At 39.1% G+C, this 16,801-nt stretch overlaps 1 protein-coding gene across 1 annotated transcript in view; it reads left to right on the top strand.

The window, feature by feature from the left end:
- The window catches only part of CHM (choroideremia (Rab escort protein 1)), a 133,484-nt gene that overhangs the window by 57,314 nt on the left and 59,369 nt on the right, over nucleotides 1-16,801 (top strand). Inside the window, exon 5 of the mRNA XM_006752799.2 lies at nucleotides 9,477-9,554. Within this exon, the coding sequence (XP_006752862.1) occupies nucleotides 9,477-9,554 (78 nt within the window). The remainder of the gene's footprint in view (nucleotides 1-9,476; nucleotides 9,555-16,801) is intronic.

The raw sequence follows: 16,801 nt of genomic DNA on the forward strand, positions 1-16,801 counted from the left end.
CCAGCAGGTCGTTATCTCCCGAGGGGTCCCAGACTGCGAGAGGGCACAGGCCGGGCTGAGGGACTCCTCCTTCCCCCCCCAAGTGCAGAAATTTTTGTGTACCGGGCCTCTAGTTAGGTTTATAAAAAATAAACTTGCGTATATACCGTAGTTTGTTTTTCTTTTGAGTGCATCTGATCTTCATTCTCCTTGGCCAGTTCAGAACTTTACCCTCTCACCTTTTATGTTTTTGTTGTCACAGATTATCCCTGTTCAGGCTGTAAGTTTTCTGGTGATCTTACTCTTAGTGTTGTGACCTTATGTTCTCTGTTTTGGGTTGATTAACTCCCTTGAGTATTTATTGCAATGGAGGTTTTCTGTTGATAAAATACCTCACAGCTTTTGCATGTCTGGGGAAATGTTTATTTTTCCTTCGTATTTGAAGGATGATTTTGGTGATTATATTATTCATGGATGGTAATTTCTCTCTTTCAGATGTTTGAATATTTGGTTCCACTCTCTTCTGGCTTGTAGAATTTCTGGTGAGAAGTCAGATGAAATTCTGATGGGTTTTTCTTTGTAGGTCATTTCCTTCTTTTCCCAGACTGCTTTGAAAATTTTTTCTTTGCCATTAAATTTTGACAATTTTTATGCAAAGTGCCTTGGAGAGGGCCTCTTTGGATAGAGGTAACTAGGTGTTCTGTTTGCTTCTTGGATTTGAGGATCTAGTTCTTTCCATAGGTTTGGGAAATTCTTAACCCTTATTTGTTTGAGTAGACTCTCTGTTCCTTGCTCTCTCTCTTCCTCCCCCAGAATGACTATTATTCTATTATTGCTTTTTCTGATGGGGTCAGATAGTTCTTGTAGAGTTCTTTCATTTTGCTTTATGTTCAGGTCTCTTTTTCCCTCTGCATAATTTCTAGATTCCTATCTTTGATATCACTAATTATTTCCTCCATCTGGTTGGCTCTGTTTTCTATGCTCAGTAGTTCACTCATAATCTTCTTAATTGCATGCTTCATTTCCAGGATTTCCGTTTGGTTCTTTTTAAAAGTTTCAATTTCTTTAGTATAGTACTCATTTTGTTCATTGATTTGTTTTCTGGGTGCAATGAATTGCCTGTCTGCATTTTCTCACATCACATTGAGTATTTTCAGAACTGAAACCTTGAATCTCTGTTATTTGTATCATATATTTCCATGTGTCCCAGACTGCTTTCAGGATATTTTTCATTTTCTTTCTGATCATCCTCGTTATCATGGTTATTCATGATAGTTGATGTTCTTTGCCTATGTATTTATATCCATCCATATTAATGACAGCAGCTTCCTCTGGAGAGGTCTTTCTACTATTTTCCAGTAGATGGTGCTAAATCACAAGATTTTTTTTTTTTTTAACATCTGGGGCTATCCCAGTCTTGACCTCCATGGCTTTTGTAAGACAGTACAGCTGAGCTCCTTGGGGTTTATCTTGCCCTCATTGTAATGGTGATCCCTAACCTCCATGGGGACCCCCTCCAAGCACTCCAACTGAGGATCAGTCACGGAAGGAAACAGCAGTTCTACTGCAATAACTCTTGGTTTACAGGTAATATATTCCTCAACCCGACTCCAGGGGCAATGGAAGGAGAGATTTGGGAATCCACGCACCAGCAGGGCTCTTTGGTTCCATTTCTTTGTCTGAAACACCAACACTAGGCCTAACAGCAGAATACCGCAAGGCAGAACCTCATGCTGTGTCAGGTGTCTGCTGGCTCAGTCACCATTCACTCTGCTCGCCCCACTGGACTGCTCCCTGCAGCTCTCTGTTCCTCCCAGTGGAATGAAGCACCTGCTTCACTGGCTTCCTCCCCTCTCCAGGCTTAGCCTTGAGCTCCGGGCTGCAGGGCTGTGTCTTTGTGCTGTCTGCATTTTCCTTCCTTCGCATCTCCCCCTATAGTCTCAGTTGCCCGCCTTTAGATGTTTTCAGTGTGTGGGTTTCTTAGGCATGCTTCTGTATTGAGCCGGGAATTCTTTGTTGAATTCTAGTTGGATACTAGTTGACATTTCATGGGGAGAGGCCAAGGGGCTCTCTCATGCTGCCATTTCTCTGACGGCACTCAAGAATTTTTCAAACATGCCATGACCTGACTATTTAATCAAGGGCACTGTCCTCTTTTGCCTTAGATTGTCAAACAAAAAAATGACAACAGCCAATACAATAGTCATCCAATGTGAATGAATCAAAATTATACCTATTTTGGTCAGATTGGCAAAAAATATATTTTTTAGTGTGTCACGAAATTTCAGTAATTAGTTTATATGTGCCATGAAATGAAAAAGGTTGAAAATTGCTACCCTGGACATATTCTTCTCCAGCTGGCTTTATCACTCAATTTTTTGTGATTTTGTCAATTATTCATATTGATAAATTGGGCTGTAATTCATTCATTTAAATTGCTTACAGTATTCCATCATACAATGTGAGAGGTTAAATCAACTGGACAGTTATAGGGTGCAGTTGCAAGAAATCTGCCCTCACTTCTGACACCAACTGCAAGTGTGGGGAATTCCCCAAAACGCTTTCAGGTTCAGTAGCTCATTAGAAGAACTCCAAGGACTCACTAAAGGCTGTTACACTTACAGTTATGCTTTATTACAGGGAATGGGTATTGATTGAAAGCAGTCAAGGGAACAGGTGCATTGGATGGAGTATAGGGGTGTTCTAGAAGTGGAGATTCCAGTTTTTCTCTCCCCTTGTATTCAGGACAGTGTTACCCTTCTGGTATTGCTGTGTAATAGTATGCACAGAGCATGGCCAACCAGGGACGTTCGCCTGAGCTTCAGTGTTCAGAGTTTTTATTTGAATTCCATCACTCAGGCATGACTGATGGCCCATGGGATTGATCTCGGTCTCCATCTTCACTGGAAATTGACTGATGATACCACATGACCCAAAGCCTCCAACCTAAATCACACTGTTAGTTTTTCTGGAATGGCTAGACCCCATCCTAAAACTGTCATTTTATTAGACTGTCTGATGACCCAAGGCACTCCTTTCAGACTTGGCATTTCTAGGACATAGAGTTGACTTTCCAGAAGCTGAGGACTAATGTAAGACCTCTTTGTGGACCAGGTTAAATTCTTTATTACACATATGAACCTAGCACATTTTATTTTGTCCACTTTCCTGTTGATGGATATTTGTTAACAGATGCTTATGTAATTCTTATTTTGTGCCAGGCACTGTTTATCTTCTTTATAAATGTTAACTCACTTAATCCCCAGAAGAATCTTCTATGAGATAAATGCTATCATTCTCATCTTACAGATGAGAAAATGGGCTACAGAGAGGTAAGTACCTTGTTAAAGGTGAAACAGCCAGTAGATGGAACACCTAGGACATGAACTCAAGCAGCCAGAATCTTTCCTCATAAAAATTATGCTATGCTGTCTAAAAGCAATGTAGCAACAAATATTTTTATACCAATTTCTGGTATCCTATATAATAAAAGCCTAATATGCTAAGTGTCTGGTCGACTGGTCAACCATTCAACCAATCAAAGCATAATATGCTAATGATATGCGAAGGCTACTCAACTGCTCACTATGACATGCACTGACCACCAGGGGGCAGACATTCGACCAGTTGCTATGATGTGCACTGACCACCAGGGGGCAGGCGCTCCAACTGGTAGGTTAGCTTGCTGCTGGGATCCCGCAGATCAGTACTTAGCAAGACGGGCTGGACATGCCCTGGAGCCCTCCTGCGGTCCGTCCCCGGCTGGCCAACCTCCCACATCTCTCCCCGGCCTTGATCATGCACCGATGGTGTCCCTCATCCTGGCCTGCACCCTCTTGCAATCTGGGACCCCTCAGGGGATGTCACAGAACCAGTTTTGGCCTGATTCCACAGGGGTAGCACTGCTCAGCCAGAAGCTGGGCCCCCAGCTAGTGAGTGCAGCGGCAGTGGCAGGAGCCTCTCCTGCCTCAGTGGCAGTGCTAAGGATGTCCAACTGCTGCTGTCAGTTGGACATCCCACGAGGGCTCCCAGACTGTGAGAAGGTGCAGGCTGGACTTAGAGACGCCTGAGTGCACGGATTTCATGCACCGAGCCTCTAGTATATGTATAATAGGTTTTGTAATAGTTATCCCTATCAGTAGAATTGCTGCACTGTAGATGTGTACATCTTCAACTTTACTTGATACTTCCAAATTGTTATTCAAACTGATATTTTTAAAAAACTATTTTTAAGATATTTGTACATATCATTCCTAGTCTGTGGCTTTTCTTTTCACTTTCTTTGTTGTCCAGATGTTTATAAATTCACAGTATTCCATTTTCTCAAAAATTTTCCCTAAAAAGTACCCTTTTACTTATTTATTCATTTATTTATTTATTTATTTATTACCTTTGACATTTTATTTTACTATTTTCCTTTTTATAATCTTTATTGTTGATAATATTCCATGTCCCCCTTTTCCCCCCATTAACCCCTTGTAGCCTTCACCCACTCGCTACCCCAGTTCTTCATTACACTATTGTCTGTGTCCATGGGTTATGCATGTATGCATACAAGTTCTTTGGTTGATCTCTTCCCACTCATCCACCCACCTCTGCCTTCCCTCTGAGATTCGACAGTCTGGTCTATGTTTCTATGTCTTTGTATCTCTTTTTTTCATCAGTTTATTTTGTTCATTAGATTCCACATATGCGTGAGATCATGTGATACTTGTCTTTCTCTCACTGGCTTATTACACTTAGCATAATACTCTACAGGTCCCTCCATGCTGTCACAAAGGCTAAGAGATCCTTCTTTTTTACTGCTGCATAGCATTCCATGGTGTAAATGAGTGTTTTTATTATAGTCAATTTCTAATTTCATTCCATTGTAATCTGAGATGATACTTCATATGATTTTAATCTTCTTTAACATGTAGAGACTTGTTTTGTGTTCTAGCATGTGCTCTATCTTTGAGAATGACCCATGTGAACTTGAGAAGAAAGTATATTTTGCAGTTTTGAGGTGAAATGTTCTATAAATGTCAATTAAATCCATCTGATCCAATGTGTCATTTAGAGTCACTGTTTCCTTGTTGATTTTTTATTTGGAAGGTCTATCCAATGAAGTCACTGGGTTGTTGAAGTCCCATACTATGACTGTACTGCTGTTGATTTCTCCCTTAATGTCCTCCAGAAGTTTTTGTTTTGTTTTGTTTGGGGTTTTTTTTTTGTTGTTTTTTTATGTATTTAGGTGCTCCTATATTTGGTGCATATATGTTTACCAGGGTTATATACTCTTGTTGGATAGATCCCTTTAGTATTTTGTAATGACCTTTATTGTCTCCTGTATTGGCCTTCATTTTGAGTCTATTTTGTCAGATATGAGTATTGCTATGCCAGGTTTTTGTTTCCATTTGCATGGAATTTTTTTTTCCATCCCTTCACTCTCATCCTGTGTGAGTCTTGTTTTGAGGTGGGTCTCTTTAGACAGCATATATTTGGGTCATGTTTTCATATTCATTCATCCACTTCATGTCTTTGATTGAAGCATATAATCTGTTTACATTTAATATTATTATTGACGGGTACTTATTTATTGCCATTTTAATTCTTTATGCCTATATTTCTCTCTACTTCTTATTATTACAGCAGTTCCTTTAGCATTGCTTGCAGTGCTGATTTGGTGGCAATAAACTTATTTAACCTTTTTTTTTTGTCTGGCAAGCTTTTTATTTCACCATCTATTTTGAATGATGGCTTTCTTGGATAAAGTAATCTTGGTTTCAGATCCTTGCTTTTCATTACTTTGAATACTTCATGCCATTCCCTTCTGGCCTGTTGAGTTCCTGATGAGAAATCAGCTGACAGCCTTATGGGAGCTCCTTTCTAGGTAACAGGTTGCTTTTCTCTTGTTTCCTTTAAGATTCTCTCTCTGTCTTTAGTTTTTGGCATTTTAATTATGATGTGTTTGGGCGTGGGCCTGTTTGGGTTCTTCTTGCTTGGGACTCTGTGCCTCCTGAACTTGTGTGACGTTTTCCTTTACCATGTTAGGGAAGTTTTCTGGCATTATTTTTTTTCAAACACATTCTCTATCACTTCCTCATTTTCTTACCCTTCTGGCACCTATTCTGAGGATATTGTTACATTTCATGTTATCCCACAGCTCCCTTAAGCTGTCCTCCTGTTCTTTAATTGTTTTTCTTTTTGGTTCTCTGATTGAGAGATTTTTTTCTACCCTGTCTTCTAATTCACTGATCTGACCCTCAGTTTCCCCTAATCTGTTGTGTATTACTTCCACTGTGCTCTCATTAGTGCTATATAATTATTCATAGTTACTATATCTTTTCTCATGCTGTTGGGCATCCTTGCTATCATTATTCTGAACTCTATGTTTGATAAATTTCTTATCTTTATTTCATTTATCTCTTCTGGAGAATTCTCTTGTTCTTTCATTTGGAGCTTGTTTTTTTTGTCTCCCTATTTTGGCTGCCTGTTTGGGTTTTTGCGTTATGTATTAGGTAAATCTACTATGACTCCCAATTTCTAGTCTAGGACAACATCAGATGCTGTTTATAACTGGCTCTGAGTACCCTGTTTGAAGGTATCAACAATCCACATCTTGTAGCTCCTTCTGCTGGGGCTGAGTGCCTTTGGAAAGAACCAAGATGTTCACCAAGGTCTTCTTTTTGTAGCCCCAGCCAGAGACTCATAGCCTCCAGAGACCCATATGTACCTGCAGTCTGATTGTTATTCAGTCTTAAATAGCCTCTGGCTATGGACCATAGTCTAGAAGGAGAGGTTTTTCCAACAGGATGGAGCAGTAGCTTCTCCCTGCAAGCTGATTGTTATCCTCAGTCTTTTAAGGGGCCTTTGAAATGCCACAGAGTGGGGCAAGGGTTTTTCCAATAGGGTTGGGCAATTGTGCCCCATGCCCCTTCCCCCCCCCCCCCCCCAGGCAAAAGCCACCTGGATAGTTAAAGGTCCACTGGAGAAATATTTTTTTCTAATGTTTGAGGGAATGACTCAGCACAGGAAACCAGGGTATCTGCCTTCCAAGTTTAACCCTAGCAGCCCCAACCCTGGCTTCTGCTCACACTGCTCCAGTCCACTCTGCCCTTCCTTTGCCCTCCTTCTGCCAAAGCCCAAGGTGAGTGGCTGCACACAAAATTTTGTGCATTGGCCTTTTAAGAGACTGCCTGCATTTTGAGTCATCTCTCCCTGACACACAGCACCCCTGCTGCTTTTCACCGCCAGATGGTCTGTAGGCAACTTTCTCAGTTCTGATGCTCTGGGCTTGGAGCCCACCTTGGGGTTTAGACCCAAGAATTCTTAGTGGAAACCCCCACAGCTGAGATATCCCTCTGGAACTTAAGCTTCTGCCTGTGAGAGCCTGGCCAGCCTTCTGCACCTCCGCACTTCCTACCAGTCTCTATGTGGTCTCCACTTTCTGTCCTTGGTTATAGTGGTTCTCTCCAGCTAGTAGTCAGTTGATCATTCAGGATGGTTTTTCTGTATTTTAAGTTATAATTCTAGTTTAGGCCTAGGAGCATGTCACTGTAGCTGTCACTTACTCTGCCACCATTGTGGAATCTGGGCCATTTTTTTTTCTATTTTTTTAATGATTTTTATTTTTGTATCTTTTTAAAGAAATATTTTTGTTGAGCCCCAAAATATATCTGCCTATATTTTTTTCTAGAAGTTTCCCCTTTTATATTTATGCCTGTCATCTACCTAGATTTGATTCTGAATATGGTGTAAAACAGGGATATAATTATTTTCTCTATATTGTCTCAAAATCAGTTTTCCAGTAGTCCATTCTTTTCTCCACTGGTCTGTAATTCCACTGCTGTCATGATCATGTCCGTATACTTATGCATCTTTTATTAGTGTGCTATTGCTCACGTAACAAATTTCCACAAACTTAGTAGCTTAAAACAAAATGAATTTGTTATAGTTCTAGGGTCAGAGGTCTAAATTGGGTAGGTAGGAATGCATTCCTCTTGGGGCTTTAAGGGAGAATCTGGTTCTTGCCTTTTCTAGCTCTTAAAGGCTCCCTGCATTCCTTGCCTTGTTACCCGCTTCCAGCAATGGTATCAGTTTAATCTCTGCTTCCATCTTTAGAGCTTCTCTGACTTTGAGCACCCTGCTTCCTTTTTAAGTATCTTTCTAATGACATTGCTTCCACTGGGATAATCGAGTTAATTTCCCTTTCTCTAGAAAGTTAATTTTCTACATTGCATCTGCTGGGATAATCGGTTAATTTCCTTCTCAAGATACTTAATTTGGTTTCTCTTGCTTTGTAAAGGAACATATCCACAGGTTTCAGAGATTAGAATGTGAACATCATTGGTGATGGCATTATTCAGCCTACCACAACCTTCTTTCCATTATTCTTAGGTTTTTAACTCATCCCTTTTAAGGATACTCATAGTCTCTGTCTGATAGTTCTATGATCTGAATACAGTTGTCGAGAGTCTAATCCTTCTGTTTGTCATGTCTGTTAATTCTCACTCAGGATAAGATATGTTTCTTCATCTGTTGTATAATTTTAGATTATAAACTCATTGCAAGGGAACTCAATTTGTGGCAATCTCACTTGGCCTGGGTTGAGATAATATTGCTTCCACCAAGACTCTGGGGGTACTAATGACCCAGAGCCACTTTTCATGCTATTTTATTTGTCAAGGTTTCTTGGGTAACGTAGTAATTTAATTTCACACCCTCAAACTGTGTGAGGGAAGACTACTGGTTATAAATATAGAGGTAATCTTCCTCCACCCATGGCTTTAGAGGAAACATTTTTTGTTTGTTTTCTCCTTCTTGTAGTAAGTAATTTTCCCCTAGATCACTCTTTTACTGAGGTGTAGTCCTTTAAGGATTCAGACATTATGAGAGAATATTTACTTTCCTATTACCTGCCTTGTTTGGAACCCAAAACCTCTCCTTTCTCTTGGTGGGCATTAAAACACAAACCCTTACATTCGTGAGATAGGCTAACTCCTTAGAGCTTCTCCAGCATTAACTCATGTGCTTACTGCTCTAATTTCAGTTCTCTGTTTAGTTTTGCTTACTTTTATGGTAAGCAAAATCACCAGGAATCCCCCAGAGTCTTCCCTGCTTATTTTCTCCTTAAGACTTCTCTGTCATCACTTCTGTTGCAGGGGGGAATCTCATACATCACCTCTTGAGACTCTTTGTAGCCTGTGTTTCTTAGGTAGTTGGTAGCTGGTTTGGGTAGAGCGGGGAGGGTAATAGTTGAGCTTTCTTAGGGATACTTTTGGTTTGGTCACAATTCTAGGTTTCCACAATGTATTATTAGCAGTAGGACTTCTGTTGTGTCAAACTATCACTAATCTTATTTCTGAAATATTCTTAATACCATGATAGAGAAAATAACAAATTATCAAGGTGCTTTTTCTGTAAGACCAGTTATTAAATGTAAGATACTTAAAAAATAATGTTACTTTAATTTTCAACTCAATAATCCTAATTCTCATTTTCCTATTCTCTTCTAGGATGTGTGCTGTATTTGGTGGAATATATTGTCTTCGCCATTCAGTGCAGTGCCTTGTTGTGGACAAAGAATCCAGAAAGTAAGGATGATATAAGTTACCTTCCTATAGTTACACCTCAAGCACAGGTGAAAAATGCTAAAGTCAATTTTTAAAAAATGATTCTTCAAAGATCCTCCTTGGTGTTAATAACATATCAACCTTGATTAAAAGTAATTTGTGTTTGGATCCTCCAGAACAAGGAAAGTGAGTTCAGAATATAGAAACTAAATTAATTTCTCTGCAATATGACTATAGCTCCTGATCATCCAAGCTTGGAAGACAAATCATTTCAGCTGCCAGGGGTGGGTGATGAGTGATTTTAGTTTTCCTTGTGGCCTTACCTCCTCTAATTGATTTTCATCAGATGACAACAAAGCCCTCTGTTATTGCATTTTTAAAAATGGAGCTCACCTAAAGACTCATCAGATTAATCTCTGCTGATAATGCATGTCACTCCAAAAGAAAAAAAAACTTTAATGAGTTTTTAGGTAGATTGTTGTCATAAACTATGCTGCCCTGTTATCTGAGGATAAAATCTTTTACAACCACATCAGGCCTGCAGGCTGGTTTAGGATTGAAATAAGAATATACCTGCTTTTTTTTATAAAGCGGAGGATCATTTATCTGTGCATTTTTATATTTAAATAACATTTTTTCTGGGATTTATTATTTAGATACTAAGATATGCTCTTGTCTGAATTACACTAAGTAAGTAGTCTTCAATTACTATGTTTTACCTTAAAACTTACGTGAGTCAATTGGATCAAATTTTAGGATCTGTTTAAATCTTCCTTTTTGTTATGTGTTCTTAAGAATCTACTGACATGTATCTTTTATATAACTTTTTATGGGTATATAAAGAAATTGTTCTTCATTCCCATTTTGGATGCCTTTTATTTTTTTTCTCTTGCCTGATTACTCTGGCTAGGACATCCAGTGCTACGTTGAATAACAATGGTGAGAGAGGACATCCCTGTCTTGTTCCTGATCTTAGAGGAAAAGCTTTCAGTTTTTCCCCATTGAGTATGATATTAGCTGAGGATTTGTCATATACTGCCTTTATTTTGTTGAGGCACTTTCCTTCTGTACCCATTTTATTGAGTGTTTTAATCATAAATGGATGTTGTATCTTATCAAATTCTTTTTCTGCATCTATTGATACAGTTGTATGATTTTTTTTATCCTTTGTTGTGTTAATGTGGTGTATTACATTGATCGATTTGCATATACCATCCTTGTGCCTCTGCAGTGAACCCTACTTGATCATGATATATTTTTTTTAAAGTGTTGTTATATTCAATTTGATAATATTTTGTTTAGGGTTTTTGCATCTGTATTCATCAGAGATATTGGTCTGCAGTTTTTGTGTGTATGTGTGTTATCCTTGCTGGGTTTTGGTACAGGATTATGTTGGTCTTATAAAATGTGTTAGGAGGTACTGCCTCTTCTTCAATATTTTGGAAGAGTTTGAACAAAGAATAGGTATCAAATCTTTGACTGTTTGGTAGAATTCACTAGTGAAGCCATCCGGTCCTTAACTTTTATTTGTTGGGAAGTTTTTGATGATTGTTTCAATCTCCTCACTATTGATAGGTCTACTTAGGTTTTCCAGGTCTTCATAATTCAGTCTAGGAAGGTTATATATTTCTAGTAACTTATACATTTCTTCTATGTCAGGGGTGGGCAACCTTTTTGTGAGTGCGTGCCAAAACCAGCAAAATCTCTGACTCAAAATTCTTCTGCGTGCCAACCCTAATTTTTTGAGAACATGTTATGCCTACTTGATATCTCTTATGGTGTACGTATGTGAAGAACCTTGAAGAAATAATAAAATTTATTCGAGTGACAAAAACACAGTATATGTTGATGAAAAATACATTTATTTTTTAATGTATTTATTTATCTAAGATGCACCTACACTGAATTTATCTGAAAAATAAAAAAGTCGATATTAAGAAAAAAATTGTAAATGGAAGATTATAAGAGAGGATTTCACGTGCCAGCAAAAGTTACTGGCGTGCCATGTTTGGCACGCATGCCAGGGGTTGCCCACCCCTGTTCTAGGTTATTGAATTTGGTTGCATATAGTTTTCATAGTATTCTTGTATGATCCTTTGTATTTCAGTGATGTCTACAATAACTTCTCTTTAATTTCTGGTTTTGTTTATTAGGTGTCTTTTCTCACTTTTCCTTAGTGAGTCTAGCAATGCTTTGTAAATTTTATTAATCTTTTCAAAGAATATATTTATTGCCATTTCATTGTTCATATTTTTATCTTTATTTTCTTCTTTTTAAAAAATACCCTTTAACATTGGTAGTGATGAACTCCTTTACTTTTTTCTGTCTGCTAAGCTCTTTAAATATCATTCACTTCTAAATGATAGCTTTGCTGGATAGAGTAATCTTGGCTATAGGCCAGCCGTGGGAAGACTACGGCCCGCGGGCCGGATCTGGCGCGTTTGAAATGAATAAAACTAAAAAAAAAAAAAAAAGACCGTACCCTTTTATGTAATGATGTTTACTTTGAATTTATATTAGTTCACGCAAACACTCCATCCATGCTTTTGTTCCAGCCCTCCGGTCCAGTTTAAGAACCCATTGTGGCCCTCGAGTCAAAAAGTTTGCCCACCCCTGCTATAGGCCCTTGCTTTTCCTCACTTTGAATATTTCTTGTCAATCCCTTTTGGCCTTCAAAGTTTCTTTTTAGAAATCAACTGACAGTCGTATGGGTACTCCCTTGTAGGTAACTAACTGCTTTTCTCTTGCTGCTTTTAAGACTGTCTCTTTGTCTTTAACCTTTGGCATTTTAATTATGAGGTGTCTTGGTATGGGCATCTTTGGGTTCCTCTTGTTTGGGACTCTCTGTGCTTCCTGTACTTGTATGTCTTTTTCCTTCACCAGATTAGGGAAGTTTTCTGTCATTATTTTTTCAAATAAGTTTTAAATTTCTCGCTCTTTCTCTTCTCCTTCCAGCACTCCCATTATGCAAATGTTTTGGTATGCTTATCATTGCTCCAGAGACTCCTTATACTATTTTCATTTTTTGAAATCTTTTTTCTTTTTTTGCAGTTATGATTGGGTGTTGTTGTTTTTTTTCTTCCTTATATTTCAAATAGCCAATTTGATTCTCGGCTTCATCTGTTCTCACTGTCATTTATTCTTCATTTCATCTAGTGTATCGTTCATTTCTGATTAGTCCTTTTTTTAATGCTGTTGAGGTTCTAAATTCATTGAGCATCCTTATAACCAGTGTTTTGAACTCTGCTTTTAGTAGATTGCTTGTCTCCATTATTTTTAGTGCTTTTTCTAGAGTTTGTTCTTTTCTTTCATTTGTGATGTGATTCTTTGTCTCCCCATTTTGGTAGCCTCCTGTATTTGTTTCTATGTATTAGGTAGAGCTGATACATCTCCTAGGCTTGGTATAATGGGCTAAGGTAGTCAGTGTTCTATATGGTCCAGTGGCTGGCACAGCCTCCCTGATCACCTAAGCTGGGTAATCAAAGTGCACCCCCCTCCATGTAGACTTACACTCTCCTCTTGTTGAGCCTTGATTGCTGTTGGCACATCAATGAGAGGGATTTACCCCAAGCTGATCAGCTGCAAGGACTGACTGCAACTACCAAACTCCTACCATTGTGGAGGATTTGCTTTGCAGGGACCCACCCCATAGAGCAGGACTGCTTTAGCAGGGTTCTGGTACCCGCTGAGTCCATCCCTTGAGTGTATCACTTGTGAAGGTAGTTGGATGGTGCTTCTATGTGATCTGAAACTGTCCACTGGGTGTACTGTCTCTGGGGACTCCTAGAAGGTACACGCCAAGGCCAGCCACTGCCTGTGTTCTGCCCAGGGCTCCCCAGCATGAGCTACAAAGTGATCTATAGATGGTTGCTACTTGTGCTTGGCTTGAAAATGCCCAGGAGTGGCCACATAACAAGAGGCATGTGTTGTGCTGAAGCCAAATGCTCCTTGTTTGAGAGATTTTAGGAAAATATGAAACATGAGCCATGACAGGCCATTCCTATGGAAAAGCCACTGGAGACACCTTGGGTGGGCCTAAATATTGGCTGGAGCAGGCCTCAGAGATTACCAGGGCAGGACAAAAAGTGTGAGCCAAGTTGATGGAGTCTCAGATATGGCTCCTGCCTGTGGACTCTGTGGTAGAAGGACTTATCAAAGGAACAGTGGCCTCTGAAATACTTTGGTCTTATTAACCAATATTACCCCAATACATTTTATAAACAGAAATAAAAAAAGTAATTGTTCATCCAGAAAATACCTTAATATCTTAATATCTTGAACAAACATGTTAAGTTTAAAACTGTTTTTTTTTTCATGTTACAATAATTGTCTGTAGTCTAAGCAGCATAAAAAGTTTATCTTCGTATAGACTAGTTAGAGTTCACTAACTAGTATTTTAAGATATGGTGGAGAAAAAAGTCAACTCTAGAACATGTAATTTTTAGATAGTGAATTTGCCTTAGAAAAATAAGTGTAACATAAAATAGACACATGATCTAAAGGGTTTTAAAATACTTTTAGCACTTTAACAAAAAGGTACTACATAAATTAAACATGAAAAAATCTGTCTTTGAAAGCCTAGGATATTCATATATTGGCTCACGAAGAGCTCTGTGGAGATTCATGAAGGAATAGTTGTCTTTATAGCTTTTAGAGGTCATTTTTCTTTATGTTTTCATTTTGAAGCATGAGTATGTGCCCCATGACGGAAAGCCAGATAATGAATTGCTTGTTTAGTGTTTATTTACTTAGATCCTTGTACCTTTTTTTGGGCACCATTCCAGTCCCACATGTTACTCTTAGTGACATGAATTTGCATGAATCTTGTTTGTCTTAAAAAAAATGGATACGTTAGTACAATAATAGCATTTGTTGAACAAAGGCTACATTTACCTCAATTTTTACTTCATTTTTATTATAAGCTGTGAACATTATAACTCTATTTTGTGCTCTGCTACAGATTTCAGTTGCAACAGATGGATGAGAGCTGAGGGTTTAAAAACCAAAGTTGGATAGTTTTCAAATTTTAATGTGCTGTAGGATCACCAGATAAACTTGTAAAAAACACCATGTGGATTTTTGAACCTCACCCTTGGGGAGTGAAATTGGATAATGTGTTTAGAGTACAGCCAGGGCATTTGCAGTTTTAAGGTACAGGCCAAGTTAATCTAATGTAGTTGCTCTTTAGACGACACTGAGAAACACTGATCTGTAAAGTAGAGTTCAGGATCAAGCCTATGGTACTGTGTTTCATGATGGACTGGGGTCTCTGTGTCTTAATTCATTCTAAGCCCACATCAAGGTGAACCTTCCAGATCTACTGGCATTAAGTCTGATTTTTAAATAGCAGACAGAATGCTAGTGATTTAACATTTCTTTTATAACTTCATAGAAAGACCTCGAACATAACAACTGTCTAACAGTTCTTAAGGCATGTATGGTCAGGTAGCCCTTGAATGAGAGAAGACTTGAAACTTCATTACTGCCATGAATGACAGTGGACAAGTCACTCTAAGCCAGTATTTTATCTGTAAGATGGGTTAGGTGGATTCCCCAAGTCTCCTCCCAGATATGCCATGCTTTCATTGAACTAACTGAAAGTACCTAGAAAGTTCTTAGTTTTTTCTCAACATATAGAAATAAAATTATCTTCAAGTGTTTTATATGCCCAAATGTAGGCCTTACTTGCATATTGGGTAATATTCAGTCTCAGTTAGAAAATTTTTAAAAATTAACAACTGTATGTGTCTACTTTTATGGGGATAAATGGAATAACAAAATGTCTACTTATGCTATTTATTAAATCATTTTATTAGAACTCCAGTTTTCTAATGAATATATTTTTCTTATTCATATTGATTGTTTAAGATACAGACATTTTGGATTCTAGATATGATTTTCTTATTGGAAATTTATTCCAAGCCATGACATTTATTTCTTTAATAGGTCAGTTTTAAAAATTTTACCTGCATTTGTAATGTTCATGATATCTACAATATTCTCACTATACTGAATTGTTTAAGTGATCTTCATAAGTTTTATTTGAGAGACAATACTTGAAAATTGTAAATTCATACCATCCTAATATATAAAAACCCTGGATCATATCGGCCAGTAACAACCTAGGCTCAACCAACCGGCAGTCAGTCCTGTAGTCAGCGCTTCTGCTGCAGGCACGGTGCCCCAGCACTGACTGCTGAGGGGCCTGCGAATCAGAGCCAGAGAGAGGTGTGAAGAGAGAGGCAGGGTCTGATCCATTGCCTCTGTAGGAGCTTTTGATCAGCACTTGCTTCTCTCTCCCAGTCTGGCCAGCAGCCACACCTCCGTTTCTCTCCAGGCCTCCACCTGGGCTGCTGAACAGCCCCGCCTTTCTGATCAGGCCCCGTTGATAGGCCCAGAGACGCTGACTGGCATAGGAACTGACCAATCAGAACCAAATGTGGGTGCTGTGAAGAACCAATGACTGCCTAGGAGGTGGAGCTTTTGATGTTGCTTGACATAGGAACTGACCAATAGGAACCAAATGTGGGTGCTGTGAAGAACCCATGGTTGCCTAGGAGGCAGAGCTTCTGGTGCTGACTGGCATAGACCCAGACCAATCAGAACCAAATTGGCAAGCAGAGGAGGGCAGTTGGGGGCAAACAGGCTGGCAGGGGAGGGCAGTTAGTAGCAATCAGGTGGCAGGCAGAGGCGTTTAAGGGCGATCAGACAGTCAGGCAGCCAGAGGCAGTTAAGGGCGATCAGACAGGCAGGCAGGTGAGCAGTTAGAAGCCAACAGTCCCAGATTGTGAGAGGGCTGTCAGACTGCCTGTAGGATCGGGCCTAAACCGGCAGTCGGACATTTCCCAAGGGGTCCCCAATTAGTGAGGATGCAGGCTGGGCTGAGGGAACATTCCCCGCTCCATGCACGAATTTTGTGCACTGGGCCTCTAGTCACTAATAATTACCAAATTTATCTAAAGCTAGCATTGATTGAAGTTAACTCAGGCTAATGTATCTCCCACACACCCAAACACTACTTTGCTAATCCTAATCAAATATTTGAGAGAGCTACCGGTAATAAGAGGTCTTTTGTAAGGACTTAATGTAAAATGAGGGATAATTTCTTGAGGGAAAAACCTTGAAAACATATTTGGGCATACGTAGCATATATTTCTTTTTAAGGAATCAGGTTACCTCAAACCACTGCTTATTCTAGGTGTAATTAGGTTATTAGTCAAGGAATCTGTGAAGATTTACATTTATTGCCTTGTGGCCTTAGATTGTTT

The sequence above is a fragment of the Myotis davidii genome, unplaced genomic scaffold (assembly GCF_000327345.1).
Source record: "Myotis davidii unplaced genomic scaffold, ASM32734v1 scaffold2171, whole genome shotgun sequence".
Classification (NCBI taxonomy): domain Eukaryota; kingdom Metazoa; phylum Chordata; class Mammalia; order Chiroptera; family Vespertilionidae; genus Myotis; species Myotis davidii.